General features: G+C 40.9%; 1 protein-coding gene across 3 annotated transcripts in view; it reads right to left on the reverse strand.

Moving 5' to 3' along the window:
• Positions 1–20,024, reverse strand: part of nhsl3 (NHS like 3) — an 81,768-nt gene that overhangs the window by 31,060 nt on the left and 30,684 nt on the right. The window contains exon 1 of one of the 3 annotated variants that reach the window (XM_066717340.1): positions 15,398–15,627. The exons of the other annotated variants lie outside the window; for them this stretch is intronic. Within the exon in view, the coding sequence (XP_066573437.1) occupies positions 15,398–15,485 (88 nt within the window). The 5' untranslated portion in view covers positions 15,486–15,627. Of the gene's footprint in view, positions 1–15,397; positions 15,628–20,024 lie in introns of those variants that run through there. 3 annotated transcript variants of the gene reach the window in all.

Consider the following 20,024-nt stretch of genomic DNA (forward strand, 5'->3'; position numbering starts at 1 on the left):
TGTTACTTTCCTCGGCAGCAGAAAAAGACAGTAAAAGCCGTGTCTGTGGACTACTGATGGATAGTTTCTCAAATGGGATAAGCGGTTTAGTAAGTGACTCTTGGAGCCAGAGGGGGGGATTTGAATTATATATTTTTCTCACAGTCTCACAACATAGAAATGTTTAGGAGGCAACAGAGAATGTGTTTTTGCATATACGCCCTGCCCGATACTCAACATATGCAAAATGCATTGGTTGGCCCATTCAAACTGCATGTAAATTGCTGCATTGTGAAATAGCGCTGTGAGGACAGAGACACAGAAGGCTCAACGTGGTTTAGCATGTGCTCGTTTATTTCTGGTTTTACAGACCGATTCACCTGTTCAATTACTTGTCTTTGTTGGGTTATCAATTCTTTATACATTGATGAATGTGTTCCTTTAAGTACAATATGGCTATGAGAAAGTTTACAAATGAGAGGAGGCCATTCGACCCATCGTGCTTAATTATCAAAGAACAAAAAAAAAAACATAATATATGTATTGTACTATTGTTGTTGTTATGATAAATAGTATTTGTGTTATTGTTAAATCAAATTTGTTTTATTAAGAGCACATTTATATTAACACTTTTTTTTAAAAACATTTTTTGTGTTTAGATTAGAGCCCAACCAATACAGGGTTTTTGGGTCCGATACCGCTAATTGGGAAGCACAATTTCCCGATTACCAATATATCTGCCAACAATTACTTTTTTTTGTTAGCATGCAAAACAGACATTTTCAAATTTCAAAAACAAGCACTCTGTCTCTCAGGTAGGTGAGTGTTTGTTTCACTGTGGTGCTCAGTAGTGTAGTGTGCGAGCAGCACCGCTGACGCTAACGGTGCAAACAGTATACAGTGGTAATTTGAAAAAATATTTAGCCAATAGTTTGGAAATTGTATACTGTCCCATCCACAATATATTATATATATAAGGTGTTTGTATGTATGTGTGTGTGTGTCTCTCTCTATCTTGTTTCCACAGAGGAAGCTGAACTACACCACACTGATGACATCAACAGGTCCCTGACAAAGTATGCAAGCCCACTCCTGCACTGTTTGTCCTGCTGGGCTTCCATTCCAGTTGACTCACTCCCCTGGCGCCCTGATGTATCCGTCAGTTCCACACCCTGAAACACAACACTCTTCCCACTAGGAGATGCAACAATGCCCCCCCTCTGCTCTGTGCCACTATCACGGTTTCTCCTTTTTCTCAGCCACCGTCAGTTTTGCTCAGGGGCACAGATGTACAGAACAGGAAACTGACTGAAACGAGAAGAATACAATAAACCTTTATTTATTTATTTATTTATTTATTTATCCTCTGAGATCAGTGCCTGCTGTCTAGCTTTGGGTCCTGGATATTGTTGCAAAGTATTAAAGCGAGATGCAAGGGGTTCAATTTGCAAGTTTACAGGCGCTCTGGTAGAATACTGCCTCCCCTCGTCTCTCGCCTCGCTTGGGAACTAAAGCACGACACTGCTAGCAGCCACTGCATCTTGGTTCTGCTTAAAACTTTACACGCTTCAACTGTGCAATAATGGTAGGCTTCACAGCACAGGCAGGTTAATGTTATGCAGCCACACTGTGTTTATGACATGTCCAACAGATATACTGGCCTGATGGAGCCCTAAGGAAATGCAATTGTCTTCCAAGATTGATAATGGAAAGAAAATCGCTAGGCTCTGTGTAACATGCTTACGCTTTGAAGCTGCTGTGATTGAGGCTGCAGAAGTCAATCCTACCTGTGGCTGCCCTTGATTATGATCCCCTGCTGACCCGATTCAGATTTTGTGTAAAAAAACTAAACACATTCCAAGAAATACCTAAATGGCTTTTCTGCAAATCCCAACGCGTGTGATAACAGTGGAATGTATGTTAACCTGTACCATGTAATTTCATTGTGTGACTTTCCCAGATGATAAAAAAAAGAAAAAAAAAACATTCATCAGGGTGGTCTAGTAGTAGATGTATAATTATATCAGAGGACAGATATCAGGTAAGGTGTGGCCAAGCTCAAGGTCACCCCCAAAGCCAAACAAATACAAATAAAACAACAATAGCAAACAAACCTCAGTGGATTAGAATGGGAAACCGAGCAAGTGTCTGGTAACATGGGGTGACTGCCCATTCAGTGAGTGAAATGCAGTGGGGTAGTGTTTGTTCAGTGCAGCTCACAAATATCTACATGTCCTGTAATGTGCTGTTGGCTGAGGGTTAAACATTTAAACCAATAACTAAAAGAAGCAACAGAATGTCAAAATCTTTAGTACTTTACACCAAAACAACCTGCCCCCTCCCTCCTTCACAGGCCCTGCTCCAGCTGTCAAACAAAACAATCTTGTGCCCAGGGCAAAGACTGTACAGCTTTGCTTTCAGTCCAAGATCTGAACTAAAGGTAGGCGCTCCAGACTGCTTCAACAACCCCCGCCCACTCAACTACCTGACCCCCCCCCAAATCTCCACCCTACCGAAGGGGAATTCCAGAGCACAGGGTCGTCCAGCACACACAGGTCAAAGGGCAAAGCATGACAAGTGGGCGACGTGGCAGCAGCCCAGAGAAAATGCCTCGGCAACATGCAATCTCACATTCACGTCTCTGCACGGTGGACGGAGCTGGCTTCGACAAACCTCCCATAAATCTACACATAGACCTGGGTGTTGTGCTCAAATCTTGAAATAAGGATTTTCTGAAGTATGTTTCATGGTATTATCTACGGATATAATCTATTAACATCTACCTTTTTGAAAATCATTGTCATGCAGATTTTCCCATTGAGGAAATAAATAAGTAATTAATGACCTTTCAAGTACACAATTCCCTTTCTTTTCTTTTTTTTAATGCATCAACAACAGAACAGAGCAAGTAAAGGGCAGGCAGCGAGACATGTCACTTTAAATTATTTGGAGATGCGTCTCAGGCAGCAGAATTAATGACCGACAGCACTGTTACATTCCAGGGTGTGAGGTCAGTTCCTGTTTTTCAAAATGAAAAAGACACAAGGGGGGTTAAATCAATGCAATCAATCCAAGATTTTGGAGAGCACTGGGACTTTGTTTTGGTGTGTGTATAGGAGGGTGGAGATTAAGTCTGTCAAGCCCATTCTGTTTCCCTTGCCATATTTCAGCTTCATACATCATCACATAAAATCTTGATGAGGAGTGTCGGCTGCAGCGAACTGGTGGGGACAGCCACGTTATTCAGGCAAGGGAGGAGGACTCCTGTAAAGACAGCCAGGAGAGGGAACACAGACCCCATGAAATGCTTCACGCAGCAAATCCTAACCTTTGAAAAACAAAAGCCTGTTGTATTTGGTTATCTAAGCTCATTCCAGTCCATTCCTCGGTTAGCTCAACCCAGGGCCTGCTCATCGACATAAGTTAGTTATTAATAGCTCAGCATCGCGAGGCAGGGGGGAGTGGCCTTTGGTCAGCACACACAGGCTGACTGCATTATAAATTCTTGAAAATATTCTTTAGGATTTTCCTGGAACAACAGACACTTTGAAGCCGCCGCCCCCCACGAAACCAACCCCCCTCCAAGACAAGGACCCCCTCAGGCTGTATCTTGATTTTGTATTTGTCTGGCTCTGTTCGTTTGTTTCCATGCCAGTAAAATAAAATATATACATAAATATAAATACATAAAGTGTACATAATATACATCTGCTTTATATGGATAAATTAGTCTTATTTGAAAGCACACAACTAGGCTTGTGGGATGCCAGCATCCATCTGAACTGGACCGTCTAGATGTCTTCAAGTGCTTGGCAGAGGGGTATTGCTGGCAATTGTCCCACTCTTGGTTACTATGCATTCTTTCTCTCTCTGAAGTACATATATCTGACAAGATCTTCCAATGTTGTTTTCTCTATTGCTTTCCATCCAGCATGGTACGCATGTCCAAGCGCTGTACAAAATATCAGCTACAAATGTTACAAAGGATTAAGTAGGTGTGATCCGAGGCACAGGAAGGGGAGCTGACGACGAATGTTTCATTGAACTACCAGCCTGATAGGATCAGGAAACGCACTTTAAATTGAAGACTATTAAAACACGTCAGGAGGGTTCTAAAAAACTAAACGATACAAAAGAAAAATATGAGCTTTGAATGGAGGTGTTGTACTACTTGGTACCAAAGACAGAACTTTTCGTTCTTAGTGAAAAAGACAAGACCTAACACAAACACACTCTCACTCTCAAAAAACAAATAAACAAACAAAAAAAACGTTATGGGACCCTGACTTCAAACAAATAGGGTAAATATATTAAGAATTGATTATTGAATTGAAAGAGCAATAAATATAGATATTCTCTGTGAAGACATATTTCTTTCACCAAGACACACTTGGACTGTTTATCAGATTATATCAGACTAAATGATGCATAGCAAATTGGTTTCCAATAAATGGTAAATACAACTTTGTAAACAAACTAATAACAAATGAGGGGAAGAAAAAGCTACATCAAACAAAGCTAAAGCACAAGGCAATTGATGCATCATGGATAAAAGGTTTGGTTTGCTCAGAGATAATACATACAAGAAGCGTCCGTTTCCCTTTTTAAATCAAAGCTGTATCACACAGTATCAATGTCAAGAATATCCAGAGAAGCCCGGGGCCGTCTTTTGCTAAACACAACAGTTACTATGACAACATTCCAGAAAGTCTTGACACAAACAAAAATGTTGCTACCCGGCCACATTAAAGAGTGCGCAATGCATTTTATTCATTTATTTATAATGTGCAGCAATATATTTACAGGTATACCTCGCTTTGCACAAGAGATTTTTTTTTTTTTCTTTCTATAAGGGTTCATAAATACATTGAATTAATGGAAAACACATGAAAATGAGTTAATCATTAATTTAAAATGTTCTGTTAATTGTTAAATTGGTTTTATAAACTGACAATGAGAAAAAAATTAACAAATTTTAATTTGAATCTGCTGAAGTTCCTGGCTCCTGACTGATGGCTTTTGCTTCATTTTAGATTCTCCCTCTGAACTTTCACTTCCTCCAAGTTTTGGGTGGTGGCCGATTATAATATATACATTTTATTCCTTATTAAAAAAAATTAGAAATACCATTGTCAACACGTGGAGGGACAGTTAGTATGACTGCAGTGAGGATGCAGTTTGTATGATTTATTTGTGGATTTATTTCGTTTTTAAGTTTCTGAGCATAACTCATTCTTTGCGTTTCAGTTTTGCTAACATTTGATATTTTAAAGATTTTTTAATTTCTTTTTCAGACTAATTAGTTTATTAAATGTATGCTCTTACATTCTGTGCAAAGCAGGGTATACCTGAATGTACCAAATCCAAATGAACCACATTTATCATAATATCCTTCCTGATGATATAGCAGGATGGGGAGCAGGGAGCTCACCGAATGAACTTTAGCTCTACATTGCAAGATACAGGCGCCTCTAGACAACACATTGCACATGCTTATGGCCTTCAGCGCTACAGATCGCAGGCCCCCCAGACAATCACAACACCACTCAGATTGTATTACTGATCCCTGTCTCACTGCCTTCCCTGCAGTTCCAGATCGACCCATTCCGCTGCTCCAATTTAGAACCCTCAGAATGATGGGTGGACACTGCAACACTCCAAAAGAGAGACATATATCACAGGTTCTGGAGGAAGGTGGCTTTAGCTGCTGTTATTATCATCTCCATTAACATCGACAGCTGCGAGACATTCTGTAAATTGTGCATGTCGTTCCTGTAAATCAAATGACTACAGCGTTGCAATACCTACACTCTGTAGGCTATGCAGTGTTCTCTTAAAGAACATAATAGTGAATGCTACATTCAACCTCACACAACTTCAATGTAAAAATCGACTCACGCCCATTTCAGTAACATGAGCACAGAAGTACATGCACAGTTAAATAGCCTAGTGGGCTGCCTATTTAAGTCAGTACATTTTATTATATACTACTGTGATTACCTGGGCAGTATTACTATACAGTGTCTAAGCAGAGTAATACTGTACATCAAATTTCAAGAAGGCTGGGGCAAGTTTCACATCATCACACATTACAAATCACTGAACTGCAGCCATGGGGCAGCACAAAGAAACGTTCAGACCGTTTCCTTTCAGACAAATTAGGCTACAATTTTGATGTTAAGTTATCCTAAAGTAGTAAATATATAATTTAGAATTCATTATAGGCATGAGAATTGTATTTTTCTTAGTAGAACAGAATGGCAGCATAATGGAGCACACATCTTAATATGAAAATAAAAAAGGTAATTCCTGGCACAGTCTAGATTTCTCTATTTTACCTTTAAGAACACACACGCATGCAAAATGTTTTTGTCTACGTCAAATTTCCGGTGTTGCACCTACAACCTTTTAAAAGATGTCTGGAACTCATGAATTACAGTGGGAACTTCAGTAGATTTCTACTGAGTCTACAATGTACAAGCATTGTGTTGAGGCAATTTTAACAATTCTACAGGCCAAAAAAAAGTTACAAGAAATGTGATCTTGGAATGAAAACTGTAGATATGACACCCCTGCACAGGAAGAGATTTTAAGCCATCTTTTATATACAAAGCTTCAGATGTTGCTTTATTACATTATACAAGTTGAAGCCTGTAGAACACATCACCAGCAACTAACATTAAAATATTACAGCTATGGACTGATTAACATTTAAGAACAGGAAAAAAAAATCTCTCTCTCTCTCTCTATTTTTTTTTTTCCCCTGTTCTAACATATATGATATATATGTATACACACACATACATACATACATACATACATACATACACGCACATAAAAATTAGAGGCTAAAATAACTTTCGGAATACAGAACCCTTTCTTAAATGACTGGAAACAATGCTTTGATAGTTACTTGCCCATTAACGATCCCTTTAAAAGTGTACAATTATAAAGCATGTTGCTGTTATATCGTACTGGGAGAGCACTTACAGTAAAATAATACAGTCATCAATATCAATGATGTCATTGCGAATGGAAAGTGAACACCCTTGAAGCACATTTCACAGACGATGTGCAAGAACCAGTCCTACACCACGGCCTAACCCTCGACCAGAACTCTCCATATACTCCAATTTAATTAATTCCCCCTAATGCAGGAAACAGCCTTAGAGGATTGGATACACATGGTACTTTTACTACAAACTCATTTCCTCTAGTTATGCATCAGGCCAGAACCCATATTACACTGACCAGCCACACACATGCGTCCTTGATAAATGTCCCTGCAGAATACCCTATTCAGATCGGTTCCAATTTGGGATTTTTAGGTTTGAGCTGAATAAAGTTTATAGACATTTCCATGCCTCCTGATCTCCCACCCCCATGTTGTAAAAACATGGCATCTAAAAGCAAAAGGAAAAGGAGACCTGTGATTCATCCAATTACTTGGGTATTTGTTTTCCTTTGTTGTTATGGTGATGTGGATGAAATGACTGAATCAGCATCGCAGGGAGTGAATGTAGATGGAATCCTTAGTGCTGACGTTGTAAGGAACCAAAACCATTCTACCCATAATAGTCCGTTTGGTCTCATGTGTTTTGTTTGTTTACAACATGTGTCACCCTCCCAGAGTACCATCGTCACAGTGCCACTGGATTTCCCCAAATCCTGAAATCAGACATGATCTCAGCACTACATCTGTTTTCAGACATGTCACCTGCATTGGTACATTCTGCCCACCACACACAAACACACATACGGACACAAACACAGAAACAAGAGCTGCAGGACACTATTATCCAATTTTTCAGATTTGATTTCCTTTGAGAAGATTTTTTTTTAAAGGATTGATTAAGGAAGCAAAATACTTTTTGAAACCACTGCAAACTTATAGAAGTATACAGCCACGGAGAAAGCTGTATAAAGATGGAGAAAAGTATTGAAACCAAACTAGCAAAATAGGCAAAAACAGTCTCCCCTTTCTTCTCACCCCCCCAACACTCTTGGTAAAACAGATGTGCACAATGTTTAAACTCCTGGCTTCTCTCTCTTTTAGGTCGTCTTGTCAAAGCCTGTAGCTACAGGTACAAAAGTACTCCTTCTCAGTAAAGTAGGGTTCATGACACTCTAAAGCAAGAAACAGCCTAACCTTTAACAAATCAGCTGACATTGATATGGAACAGTTCAGGAGCTCAAAGTCATTGTTCTAGAGTTGTATTAAACCTGGAATTCACCTTGTATGCGATTTATGTTGTATGTATTTGTGTGAGGCATTCTGCTGATTGTGGAGTACAACCGGTTTAATGGTTGATAAACCTAACCAATACAGAGTATGTTTGCTCATTTTTTCAACTGGCACTTCACAGCTCTGTAAATCCTGCACAAACCAACCAACCAACCAACTCCGAGACTCAACAACAACTTCCTCTCACCATGACTGGACAAGCACCAGAGATGGAAACAGGAAGTATTTTAGACTTGGAGGCATCTGTGCCTTTTGGAGTGTGTAGGACTTGTTCTGTATTCAGAAAGTAAATTAAAATCATGGGGACTGTTTAAGATCCCCCTGCCTGAAGTTGTTGCAAGGGCCAGATGACCTCCTCTGACTTGTTTGTCTTCTCATGTTCTTCTGAAAACAGTCGGACTGCCTGCCCGTCACAGTAGACTTCTGTGAGTTTAAGAAGGACCTTGCTGTGGGCTGCTGAGAATGAGTCACTGTCCGCTGAGATGCACACAACACAATGGATGCCTGGCAGGGCAAGTGGGGCTGCTGTTTCCCCTGGCATAACCAGCAACAACACAAGCTAGTCACAAGCTGTGCTCAGCATCCCTGAGAGCACAAGTGTCAGGGTCGGGGGGGAAGGAACAGGACATGTGGAGGGGGCAGCAAGAGTCAGTTTCTGTGTCCTCTCTGCATCTGTATCACATTTATTTGGTGGGCTACAAGTTGTGCATCTTTAACAGAATTAAATGCATAAAGTAATAAATAAACAAATATGACTCAACTGTATCCCCTTTCTGTAATGCATTTTGCACAAGACAGGATCACATCTGCTAAATATGTCAGGTCATAAGGTTTGATCAGTAACCATCACATAAAAGGCCTCTTGTTCCACATTTAGGTTTGTTTGTTTATTTGCAGCGAGACAAGCCCTCAGGGCCAAAGAAATTAAAATTAGTCTTGTCATAGTCTAGAGCCCCGAAGATGTGTGACTAAAGAAATTAATATACAGATATTGTTTGACACTGCTCTCCATAACCACTTTTTTATGTTATTTTAAACTTGTGCAAATCTTGAGGTATGGTTAGATAAAAAAAAAAAAAAAAAAAAAAAAAAAAAGCCTTTACAGAGTTTAGTTTCACTTCATTTCACTCCCGTAGGAACGGCATAAAATGCAAAACCTTTTTGATCTTAATTTTCACCATGTATATCAATGCATGTAAACAAACCCACAGTGGTAAATTCCACATAAGGAGCGCCAAATATTACAAACCACCCCCACCCTTATTACTTCAATTTGACACATTACTGTCTCTGTCCGTACCTTTCTTCAACTTGGCAGAACGAGAAACATTCAAGATGACACAAGTGCAGAAGCCACTTGTTCGCCTGCAGCAAAACAGTAATTGAAGGCAATCAGATGTCATCCTCCTCCTCCCGGTTCTGCCCTTCCTTGTGTGGTTCAGAAACGGTGGAGAACATACAGGAACGTTGCAGCAGCCTTTCACATTAATAAAAAGCCTCTTTATGGCTCAGAGCCTCTCACGAAAGTAGGTCTAGGTCTTTCCCTGCTGCTGCCAAACTGCACCTCTCATGACAGTTCACTCTCATCTGACAGGGTGCCGCATTAAGTCCCCATTTCTCAACTCTGGGGAAATGAAAACCCTTCTCAGCTTCTCAGAGCAATGTGGGACATTCATGAAGAAATGTTCCTAAAGCATTAGAACACTACTTAGCATTAGAACCCATGTGCAATGAAAACATATAAATAAACATATAATAAAAGGTTGCATGGAGTGAATAAATCTTTGGTACCTTTATGTGCCTGATGAGTTCACCCATTACAAGTGAGATCAACGTCTCTGAAATGCTAATGTGACTTTCCAAAAATCCCAGTGTCTTTCAAAAGTCAATGGAAAATAAAACAAAAATCTGACTTTAATACTGGATTCATGAATTGGGTTTCCATTTTAGAATCTCACAGTAATAAGTCTGATATCATTTTAACTTTTTTAACATTTTAGAACATGTATTCAGCTAAGAATGTCAACATTGATTGTATCGGAAGCAGGAAAATCCCAACAAACCCTGGTTTACTGCCAAAATGTATACACAAAATAACCACATTCCTGAGGAGTACCACAACAACTTGGGATAAAGAATGTCAATGAAGCGGATCTCATTGAATAGTATATTTTCATTGGCAACTAATTATCTTTTTTTGGATTTTTATGAGGCGAGTGGATGACATCAAGGGGTCAGAGACTGTTTTTCTAAACAAGAGTTTATTGTCTAAATGCCTGGCTAGTTTGACATTTTGCAGACAAATACAACCGCGGCAGAAAAAGCCTTCTGAGCTGCCAATGGTTTTATTTGCTCCTAATGAGACCTCACATTTGTTAAGTATTTCAAAAAGAAGGAGAAGAACCTTCCCTTCTACTGAATCTATCTGGGACGCAATGACTAGAGCTGGAGCACAGAAGAACTGAACTGATGATTGATTTCACAGTCAATTAGCTATGCATGCTCTTAAATAATGGCAAAAAGCCTTTATAGGTTAATGTACAAGTGTCTTCATGCCTGCCGAGTAATCAGTTGGGTTCTCATAGTGCCAAAATCAATGATTGGCGCATGTCATCCCGATTAAGCAGGTATCATGCCGAGTTGCAGTCAAAGCATCTTAACACATCTGAGAAGTCAAAGGGCAGCTTTGCTTCTTCAGTAAATCATGGAATATGAGGAGGTGGGCAACATACCACTCCACGTTCTCAACATCTACAGCACCTCTTAATTGTAAAAGGGATTACTGTGTGCATGAGTCTGCTACAGTGATGTCACTTCCACTAGACTTGGAGGAGTGTTTCTAAAGCCCTTGTATCAAGGATAGAGGGTTTGTTGCTCACTTGGGTCTGAGCAGATCTGACACTTAGGGATGTGCCCTGGACAGTGAATCGAATCCGAGGTCAGACCACACGCATCACACAATCGATGCCCCAGTTCTGGAGAGACCATGGCAGTTAAACAACAGAGACTCCAGTACAGACCAACTTGACAATGCAGACAACTAGTACTTTTCACCAAGCTGACACTTCTACGCTTGAATACCGCGAGTGTTGTGGACGATGCAAAGAAGTCACGTTTGTTGTGCTGATTTTTTGGGATCCATCAATATTGAAGATAAAGCTAAATGAGTTGAACAGGTATCCTCTGTGTCTTTAAAACATTTTTTTCTCCTCCTTGCTTAATGTCAAAACTCAATCCTTACGCCATGCAACTGAATTCTACTGTGCTCTGAATGCCCCTATCGGTTTATCTCTGATCCGCAGAACATGAGAGCCCTATTCTTCCACTTTGCCAAGAAAAATCCATTCCCAAGACGGTCCTGCTTGATTAAATAGCTGGGCAATGGGAGGGGACACATGTTCAAAGAAATTCAGTCCTTCAGGGAGAAGAAAACGTTTTTAAATGGAATTGGCCAAATTTGTTAATCCATCTTAAATGCATGAAATAGTCTAACCGCAAAAAACTAAACAAACAAACATAAAAAAGTACTTCACAACTGGCGTTAAAATACACTGAAACTGTACATAATTAATCTGATCTTAAAATTGTTAAAGTCGGGTGATTTTAAAGTGAGACTCGATTATACCAGAAACTGAAAGCACATCTGCAAATATCAGCAACAGAAGTTTTCTGAGGAGTTAGGCTATATACAGTATTCAGAAGAGGTACTGAATGTAGATGATAATGTTCAGTATGAAAGGCATGCAAAAATGTGGAATATGAATACAGGCTAGAGGGTGGGTTTGTTTCCATTATATTTCCCCTTTGGCTGTTTGTGGCCTTGTACATGCTGTAGTAAGAATAAGTAGGATCAGAATTTAGTAAGAGGATGGCCTTCGTGACACATAGCTACACTTCAATCCTGGTCTGTAATTTAAACTAATTTGAGGTTTTAAATACATTTCCTTAAATTCAATGATGGAGGCAGAAGTTCTGTCAAAGTTTGTGTTTTCTTGGAATCTGTTTTGCAGTGCTTTGCTCTCATAAAAGACCTGTCAAAGACAAACACCCTCTTCAGATCTACTAATGCCATGCTGCAACTTTTAGGATTTCAGAAACACATCATCTTTGGAAAATTACTATCCCACATCTAATTTGGAAGTGTTTATATAGTGCTATTTCAGAACAGATGCTATTTTGATTTAAACAAAAACCTTTTTAAATGAAAAACATACCCTGGTCAAGTTTTTCCCCAATTGCTATATTATCCTTACAGTACAAATAATTTAGTCATGTCATTTTCTGTTCCTTGGAGTACCACAGTCTTGGCAAGGAAGGACAGCTGACTACAAAGACTCGTCACCGGCTCTAACCATGAATTATAGCAGCTACCATCACTGCTAATCACATTCTCCTAATGCTAATTAGCCCACCCTTTATGCATTACAGATAATGACTTCAGCAAACTGAATTAAGTTACAGGAGCATTTGCGTCAGAAAATATCTTAAATCAAGAATGTTTGGCCTGGCCAAGGAATACTGTGAAGACACTGGAATAAAGATGGATGCAGTTCCGCTCCTGTTCCTGTGATTGAAATAGTACGCAGGAAACTGGAAATAAGTAGATGCTCTGTACACAATCGCTGCTGCTAGCTGGAAAATTATACCCTTAATAGCATCCCCTATACTTAATATGCAGCTGCAAGGCTGAGTACAGGGATGCGATCAATTGAACTGACTCTGTCTTTGTAAATCCCTGCCTGCTCAAAGTTCTCCAAAACACCCTGCTCAGAAGAAGGGGACACACCAGATGAACGGCGGGGGTTAACCTTTGGTATTTCTCAAAGCATCAAACAAAGTTTAGTAAAGAAATGCAATAAATGAAAGCTAAAAAAAGATCTATATGCAAAACTGTTCCAATACTGTGACCTCTGTAACCACAAACACACCCTTAGATAAATATAATAATTAGGGGTGTAATAATATGTCTCGATATGTTGTTGCTTTTTGCACTGAATGCTAGAAGATGTACATCATAATGCAAGACCAATACTGAACAGCAACATGGAGTCCATTTATTCCCTAGAATGTGATTGATAGCCCTTATGAACATGTTCTCCGGTGGTCCCATTTAAAATCCTATTTCTACAGCACAAATCCTGTCACTAGTGATCATTTACCCCACTCCTCCCGTTACAGAGAAGACTGTCCAGACCATCATCTACACTGGGGGGGTATTTGCACACTGGGGGCCTGTCAATAATGCATTACATACTGAAAACTGCATGGACAGTGAGAGCGAGAGTAATGAAAATAATACATTAAAAATATGCTATAAATAACCAAAGCACCCAGAAAGTACACATGGGAGATTCAAAGCAAGGTTTGTCTAGGTCTACTCCCGCAGACGGAGGCTGTCCAGTCCGTGTTGTACTACGTGGTCAGTCATGTGTGACGGATATGCTGGAATGCTGGAATGCTTCTGATGCAGAAGTTCTGAATAAACCTCCATCTCTTCCCAACCGCAGCTAACTCCTATGCATGTCCAACCAACCGCTATGCACGTACTGCGTAAATACAACATAATCATAATAATAAGAATAAGGATACATATGCCCCTAAACAAAATACAATAGTACTGCATAGTATAGCGGTCATTTTTGGAGATTTTATACTAATAAATTAAGTATTGGTTTTCTATTGGTGTGGAGCTGCATTCCATTCTGAGAAATTCCACAGTAGATGTTAAAGAGCAAAGGTGACATGCTTCCCTAGGGACTGCTTGTGTTCCTTCTGAAAAGCTTTCAGATGCCGTATACAGTTTGAACAGACTCTCAAGTGTAGCTCAGAGAACTCACAGGGCCTCCAGTTGTCAGTGTTCACACACAAGCTGTCGTTATCATCGAATATGGGTCTGTGGGCAAAAGGTTAATCGATTGTTTTTTCCCCAAGGAGCACCTTTATAAATTCTCAGGGCTTTGCCACCAAACCTTTTACTCTTATTTGTGGATGAACAAGTGTCAAATGCATGACAGGTAAAAAGTGTTTTCCAGTTCAGAATCACAAGCCCTCCTTTCCTGCAATTTCTTCTTGATGAAAATCTGGGATCAGCCAAATTAACAAGATGGGCAGAACGGCCTCTCTGTGTTGAAAACCTTTCCTGTTCTTAGTGTGAAGATCCATTGGGACCCAACACAGCTGAGTTTATGGATTCTGTAAGTGCTCATGTTAATGCCTCTGTGGATACAAACTCATTTTGTGTTTCCCTGCTCTCCTCCACAACTGTTTTGCAAACACACAATTGCTGCTGTATGCTCAAGAGAAATTGAAAAAAAGGATTTAAAACCTCAAATAAACCAAGGCCTCTCTGTTCACAGAAGGGAAGTAAAAAATAACAAAAATCCCAATAAACAAACTTATATACGTAAATTAAACTGAGCTAATCAAATTAAGAAAGCTTCTAAACCCTCAGGAACTACAGATGAGTTACAACACCACTGAGCAAATAGACTGAAGCCAAACTTTGAGAGGGAAACCTGTTAGTCTACTTTAACAGGCCCTTAGAGAGAGAGGGGGAAAAAAGGTTCATTAAGAAGCATGAAACACATCTGCAGGCTGTTGCAGACACAGACTGAACGGAACACACCCATGCACATTCTAGAGCTCAGGAAAATACAGCACCTGAAGCACATGAATGCATTGCCTGCGAGACGGCTGTGCCTGTGCGATAAGAGCTACCTGGTCGTTGGACATATTTTCACAGCATATGAGTAGGAGAATACACTTGGCAGGCTTTCAAATCAGCACCCAGATAACAATCAATGCAGAAAGTAATGGATGTATCAACCTTTCACTTTCAAGTACAACATAAACTACTCTGCATTTGCTCTACTGGTGTTTATTGCTTACCCCATCACCACTCCCCAACTCTCTCTCCTTTTAACTGCTACCTTGCCATCACTCGGGTGCAAACTGCTGACCTGTCTAACTGTCGGCAGGTCGAAGCGGAGAATCCTGAGTCAGATATACAGATTTGCTTTCACTAGCTCCAGAGGTTGAGAGGCTAAAAATACCATACAACAGTTTACTCACACAAACTTGTAGACCCATGAGGGCAAAAAAAAAACAGCGCCAGCAAAAAAAAAAAAAAAAAAAAAAAAAAACGCACAGCCTCACACTAGCCCCAGCTCCTACCTGCTTTGAGTTTCTCTGCACGACCAAAGTGCCAGAAAGACTTGGCTTTGGCATTTTGAGCTTTCCTCTTGTGGAGTGTGTTGCCCATGCTGTCTGCCTTACAATAAGTCCCTGGAGCACGAGGTGAAGACCCATACGCTCCGGTGTTGGGCGGCGCACACAAGGTGATCTGTGGCTCTGCCCTGACTCAGGCAGGGGAAGAAGCAGCAGCAGCAGCAGCAGCAGCAGCAGCAGCAGCAGCAGCAGCGAGGCACCATGTGAGTTAGAGAGGGTGGGTGTGTGTGTGTGTGTGCGTGCGTGCGTGCGCGCGCGCTTGTGTACGTGTGACTCTCTCTCTCGCTTGCTATCTGGCTCTGTTGTTCAGTCAAACCCTGCTGCTCCCAGGCGCGCACACAGCTCAGATCAGTCACAGCTCGCCCCGACCACCAGGAATGTGAGGAAGGAGGGATTTCAACACCTGGTCGCTATTACTTTTCTAACCTCTTGCTTGTTGATTTAATTTTTTTATTCTCTTGTCTCCGAGTTACTCGCAGCACCTTCCAAAACAAAAGGAAAACAATACAAAGGGGGGCGAGAAGCTTCATAGGATTTCCTGAAAAACAAAACACTTTTCAATACCTTTGCCTAAGGCTGTCAAAAATCCAGTCCTCCAGGGCTTCAGTTCCTTGCCCCACTTTTTCTGGGGGTCTTAATAATATAATTTGGCTAATTATGGAGTTAATTGGTTGCAATTGACAACTTTCCCAGGTTGCTAGCTAAGGATTTTATAAATGCACCTATAATACATGCTGGCATCTATCTCCCCAGACATCCCTGGACCCACACAAGCTTTAGGTATTTGGTAAAGCTTATTCTTTATTATTTATAGTTTCACAGGTGTGATTAACAGGAACCTACATGGTTCACAGAACAGCAGCTTCACAATTTGTTTTGATTTTCCTCGAGTCTCTGATGTTTCTTTGTGTGGTCACCTGCAGGTAATTTAATAGCCTGTTTGTCTGTCTTGCTCCCTTACCTGCTGTTCTGTACTGGTTCATAAACACAGAAATACTGGAGCCTGCCAAGGCTAGGTACACTTGGAGTTGTTTATGCAAGATAATGGAGTTGGGCAGTAAACTGAGTGAAAAGCCCTGACACATTAGAATGAGCAAATATAAAGTGCCCAATTATACAAAGTAGTCTTCTCCTTGGCCATCTGAATGGGTTTCTTTAATGATGCACTAGTCCGAGCTGCCACAAACAGATGTTTTTCGTCTGCCCCTCATTTCCTACCTGGTGTTTTGTTGCAGTGACATTAGCTATGTGTCAAGGCCAGTCATTTTCAAATAGCCATGGGCATTTCATTTGACTGTAAGAACCGCACACACGAGAACTTAAGGAAAGAAATTACAAAGCCTACCTGTAGTCTGTAAAGGGATGAGCACTGAACAGAAGGATTAAAGAAATTGGGAATTGGAAAAAATGATATATACTTATCATTGCCAAACTGTAATCCCCAAACTGTCCTAGGAAGACACTAACCCCTTACTCCCACCTAACTATCCATTACCATATTAAATACCAATAATATGCTCTAGCCCAGGGGTCTGCAGGCACAGTCAGGAGGGTTATATAGCCGCATTTAAATGGCCACTGAGCAGAGAGACATAGAAAACGATTATCTAAGGAAATATACACTCAACTATGTTATTCAGCCCAACAGGAAATAAAACAGAAAAGACCACGCTGCTGTTCAGGGCAATGGTTGTAAACTTGCGCACTAACCCCTATGTCTAACCATGCGTCTGTGCCTCCAGAAGCTCCTATAAACAGATTGTAATCGAGTATGAGAGAATTACTTGCGGCAAAAGGTGAGCCCAGGAAATGGTAATCTGACCTGCTATTGTTTAGAGCAACAAAACAGACTACATTGTTACATGAAAAGGTCTTTTGGCTTCAACGCTTGAAGATGGAGGAATATATATCCCCCACCAAATTAAAACACCTTTCTCCAATGAATACTTGGAAAATGTATGTATATTTTCTTTAACTGGCAATGGTGCTGTGAACCATTTCAGTCTCTAATATCCTAGAAGTGCTCTGTCTCACAACACGCCCTTATCTACACTGTTTGCAAAAAGGCAAGGCGTGGCATGAGTCACCCTAGCACTTATTTAATTCAAACCGGGCATGAGGCAGGGCACGGTGTTTACTCAAGATCTATTGGAAAAAGGAAAAGAATGTATCCTTGGTAGACAGGAAGGTGCTTTTTTGGGGGTGGCGGGGGGGTTGGAGAAAAGCAGCTGCCCTCTGATAAATGCCAAGACACCAGCCTAGTTGTGCGTGATGTGTGTCTTTATATTGTTACGTTTTATTGTTTTTATCCTCCTTGCAGTGGATTGTGCTCCATAAATCCACCTGATAACAGAAAGGATATGAAGAGAGATTAGTCTGAGCACAGCACTGCATTGAGGAGCCGGTTTCAACAGCCCTGAATCATAGTGAGGCTTCCACCCAACCTCTTACTCATGAAGCAAGGTGGGGCACAATGCCACCCCTGAAGGGGGGATATACAACAGGTCAATAAAAAAAGTAAAGCACTTAAATCGTGAATTACAGTTAATTTCCCATTCCTCATCTGCCTTGGATACTGGCTTTATTAATCCGCCACGTACGCTTGAGGGCATGGACAGTGCTCATGTTTCCAAAATGTTGAACAAGAGGTGGATTCATCTCCAGCTGGGAAACGTATGTATGGTTGAGACTGCTGGTCACAATTAAGGCTTGACAGTGCCACCTCAGTCAGAAGAGTTCATGAAGGTCAAAAGTAATGCCAGGCCAAACTTGTATTTCAACATAAATAAAACCATCCTGGCATGCATGTGTTTGGAGAGAAGACACACGGCTCACACTTGAATAGTTTACAAATAACTACAAAAAGTCTGTACATCAAAGCAACACTTCTTTATACATTTAAGTTCAGTTTTCTCTAACCTCCTGTTTGCAGGCTTTAGAGAAACTGTCAGGAACAGGGCTGAGGCCTCAGGCAATCACTTCCAGCACATAATCAATGGGGAATCTGCAGGCTCTGTGGAGACGCACTACTGCCTGGATGACAGTGGTTGTAATTCTGATCAGTTCAAAAGGCAATTTAATAGCCGCCAAATCAATCTTGGGACAGAGTACATGAGCCCCAGTTAGGCCAATTGGTGACCTATTAATAACTCCCACAGAGCGTTTCAGCTGTGTGTGACACGGCACTAAAGGGAGGCAGGCGGCCATCGTCTTCTAAAGTAAGCATGTTAGGCTTTATTACAGCAGTCAAGTGCTAAACTGTGGCCCAAAGGAAAACCACCATAAAACCAATAACACTAGTCTCTGGTTTCAGTGCAGCGTCCCCCTTGCCATGTTAATCTTTCACATTATAAACACAATCTGTGGATGTATCCCACACTTTCTACTCCTAATAACATTACATTGAGGACCACTATATTTTTCCATTCCCAAGTTCAATAAAATAAAATAAAGCTTTCCTGGAAACAAATAAAAAGAGATGCATAGGTTCATGGAGTTTTCAGCTGCACTTATTACTAATTAACTAGTTATTAAACAAATTCTTCAGGAAATTAGACTTGTGAGAGAGAGAACGCACGTTACACATTACACCTGCAGGGTCTCATTTTGACTTTCCAAGACAGACAACACTGTAGGATGTAGGAAACATGCTGTTGCCCCAGCAGCCCACATAACTCACCTAACACGCACAAGCAGGGCGTGAAAGAGCAGCAGAGTGCGCCATCACACCTCTGGTATCTGATCTTTGACCTCCAGGCAAGTTGCTTAACGTGTACTGTTTTATGTTAGACTGTTCGGATTAAGGATGCTAATGAGATTCGGTTTGTTGCAAATGAAGTAGAGGGACTCTTCTGGGTGTCCCACACAACACATTCACAACTGCCACGGCATCTTTCATAAACGTTGTGCCGTAAAGACCTGTTGGGTGTATGTCTGTCATTAGGTTGCTGTGAGCATGGATTTTAGAGACTAGATCTCCAATTCCAGCTTGAGCTTACTTAACCCCGATTTCTCTGCAGGAGCATCTCCGCCCAGAAATATATCCAGGTCTCCCAGGCCTCCGCTGCAACCGTCAACACCAACCTGTCAGCACAGGTAGATCCCCAAACTCACACAACCAGTTTCCACAGCTGGCAAACCCACACGTGTGCTCTCCTGGGAGTGTTGGCTCCATGATGGACAAACCTGGAAGTGTTTGTCTGAGCAGGTTAGCCTAGTGCCTTCCTGCCTCACTTCCCTACATTATCCAACACTGTGTACTCCCCACTCAGCATCATCTACTTCTGGCCTTGGATGACTCTCGAATCTGCAGTTGTGTTATTATTTTCCATTTCTTAACACGGCAGCACAATACTGTGTAGTGGGTTTATATTATAATACAGGGGGGCTTTAGGCTAGATTTGTAGCAAAACAGACGCATATGAAGAAAATCTTAATTAGGAAGTGTGACAGTGATAAATATAGTGGGGAAGGAATGAATTAACTCACCTTGCTATAGGGGAGAGATCGACTTCTGGAACACAAGAATCAGTGCTCTCCACAGCTCTGTTCAGCTCATTATTCTTATGAATGT

Source organism: Amia ocellicauda, chromosome 11 (assembly GCF_036373705.1).
Source record: "Amia ocellicauda isolate fAmiCal2 chromosome 11, fAmiCal2.hap1, whole genome shotgun sequence".
In the NCBI taxonomy this organism is placed as follows: Eukaryota; Metazoa; Chordata; class Actinopteri; order Amiiformes; family Amiidae; genus Amia; species Amia ocellicauda.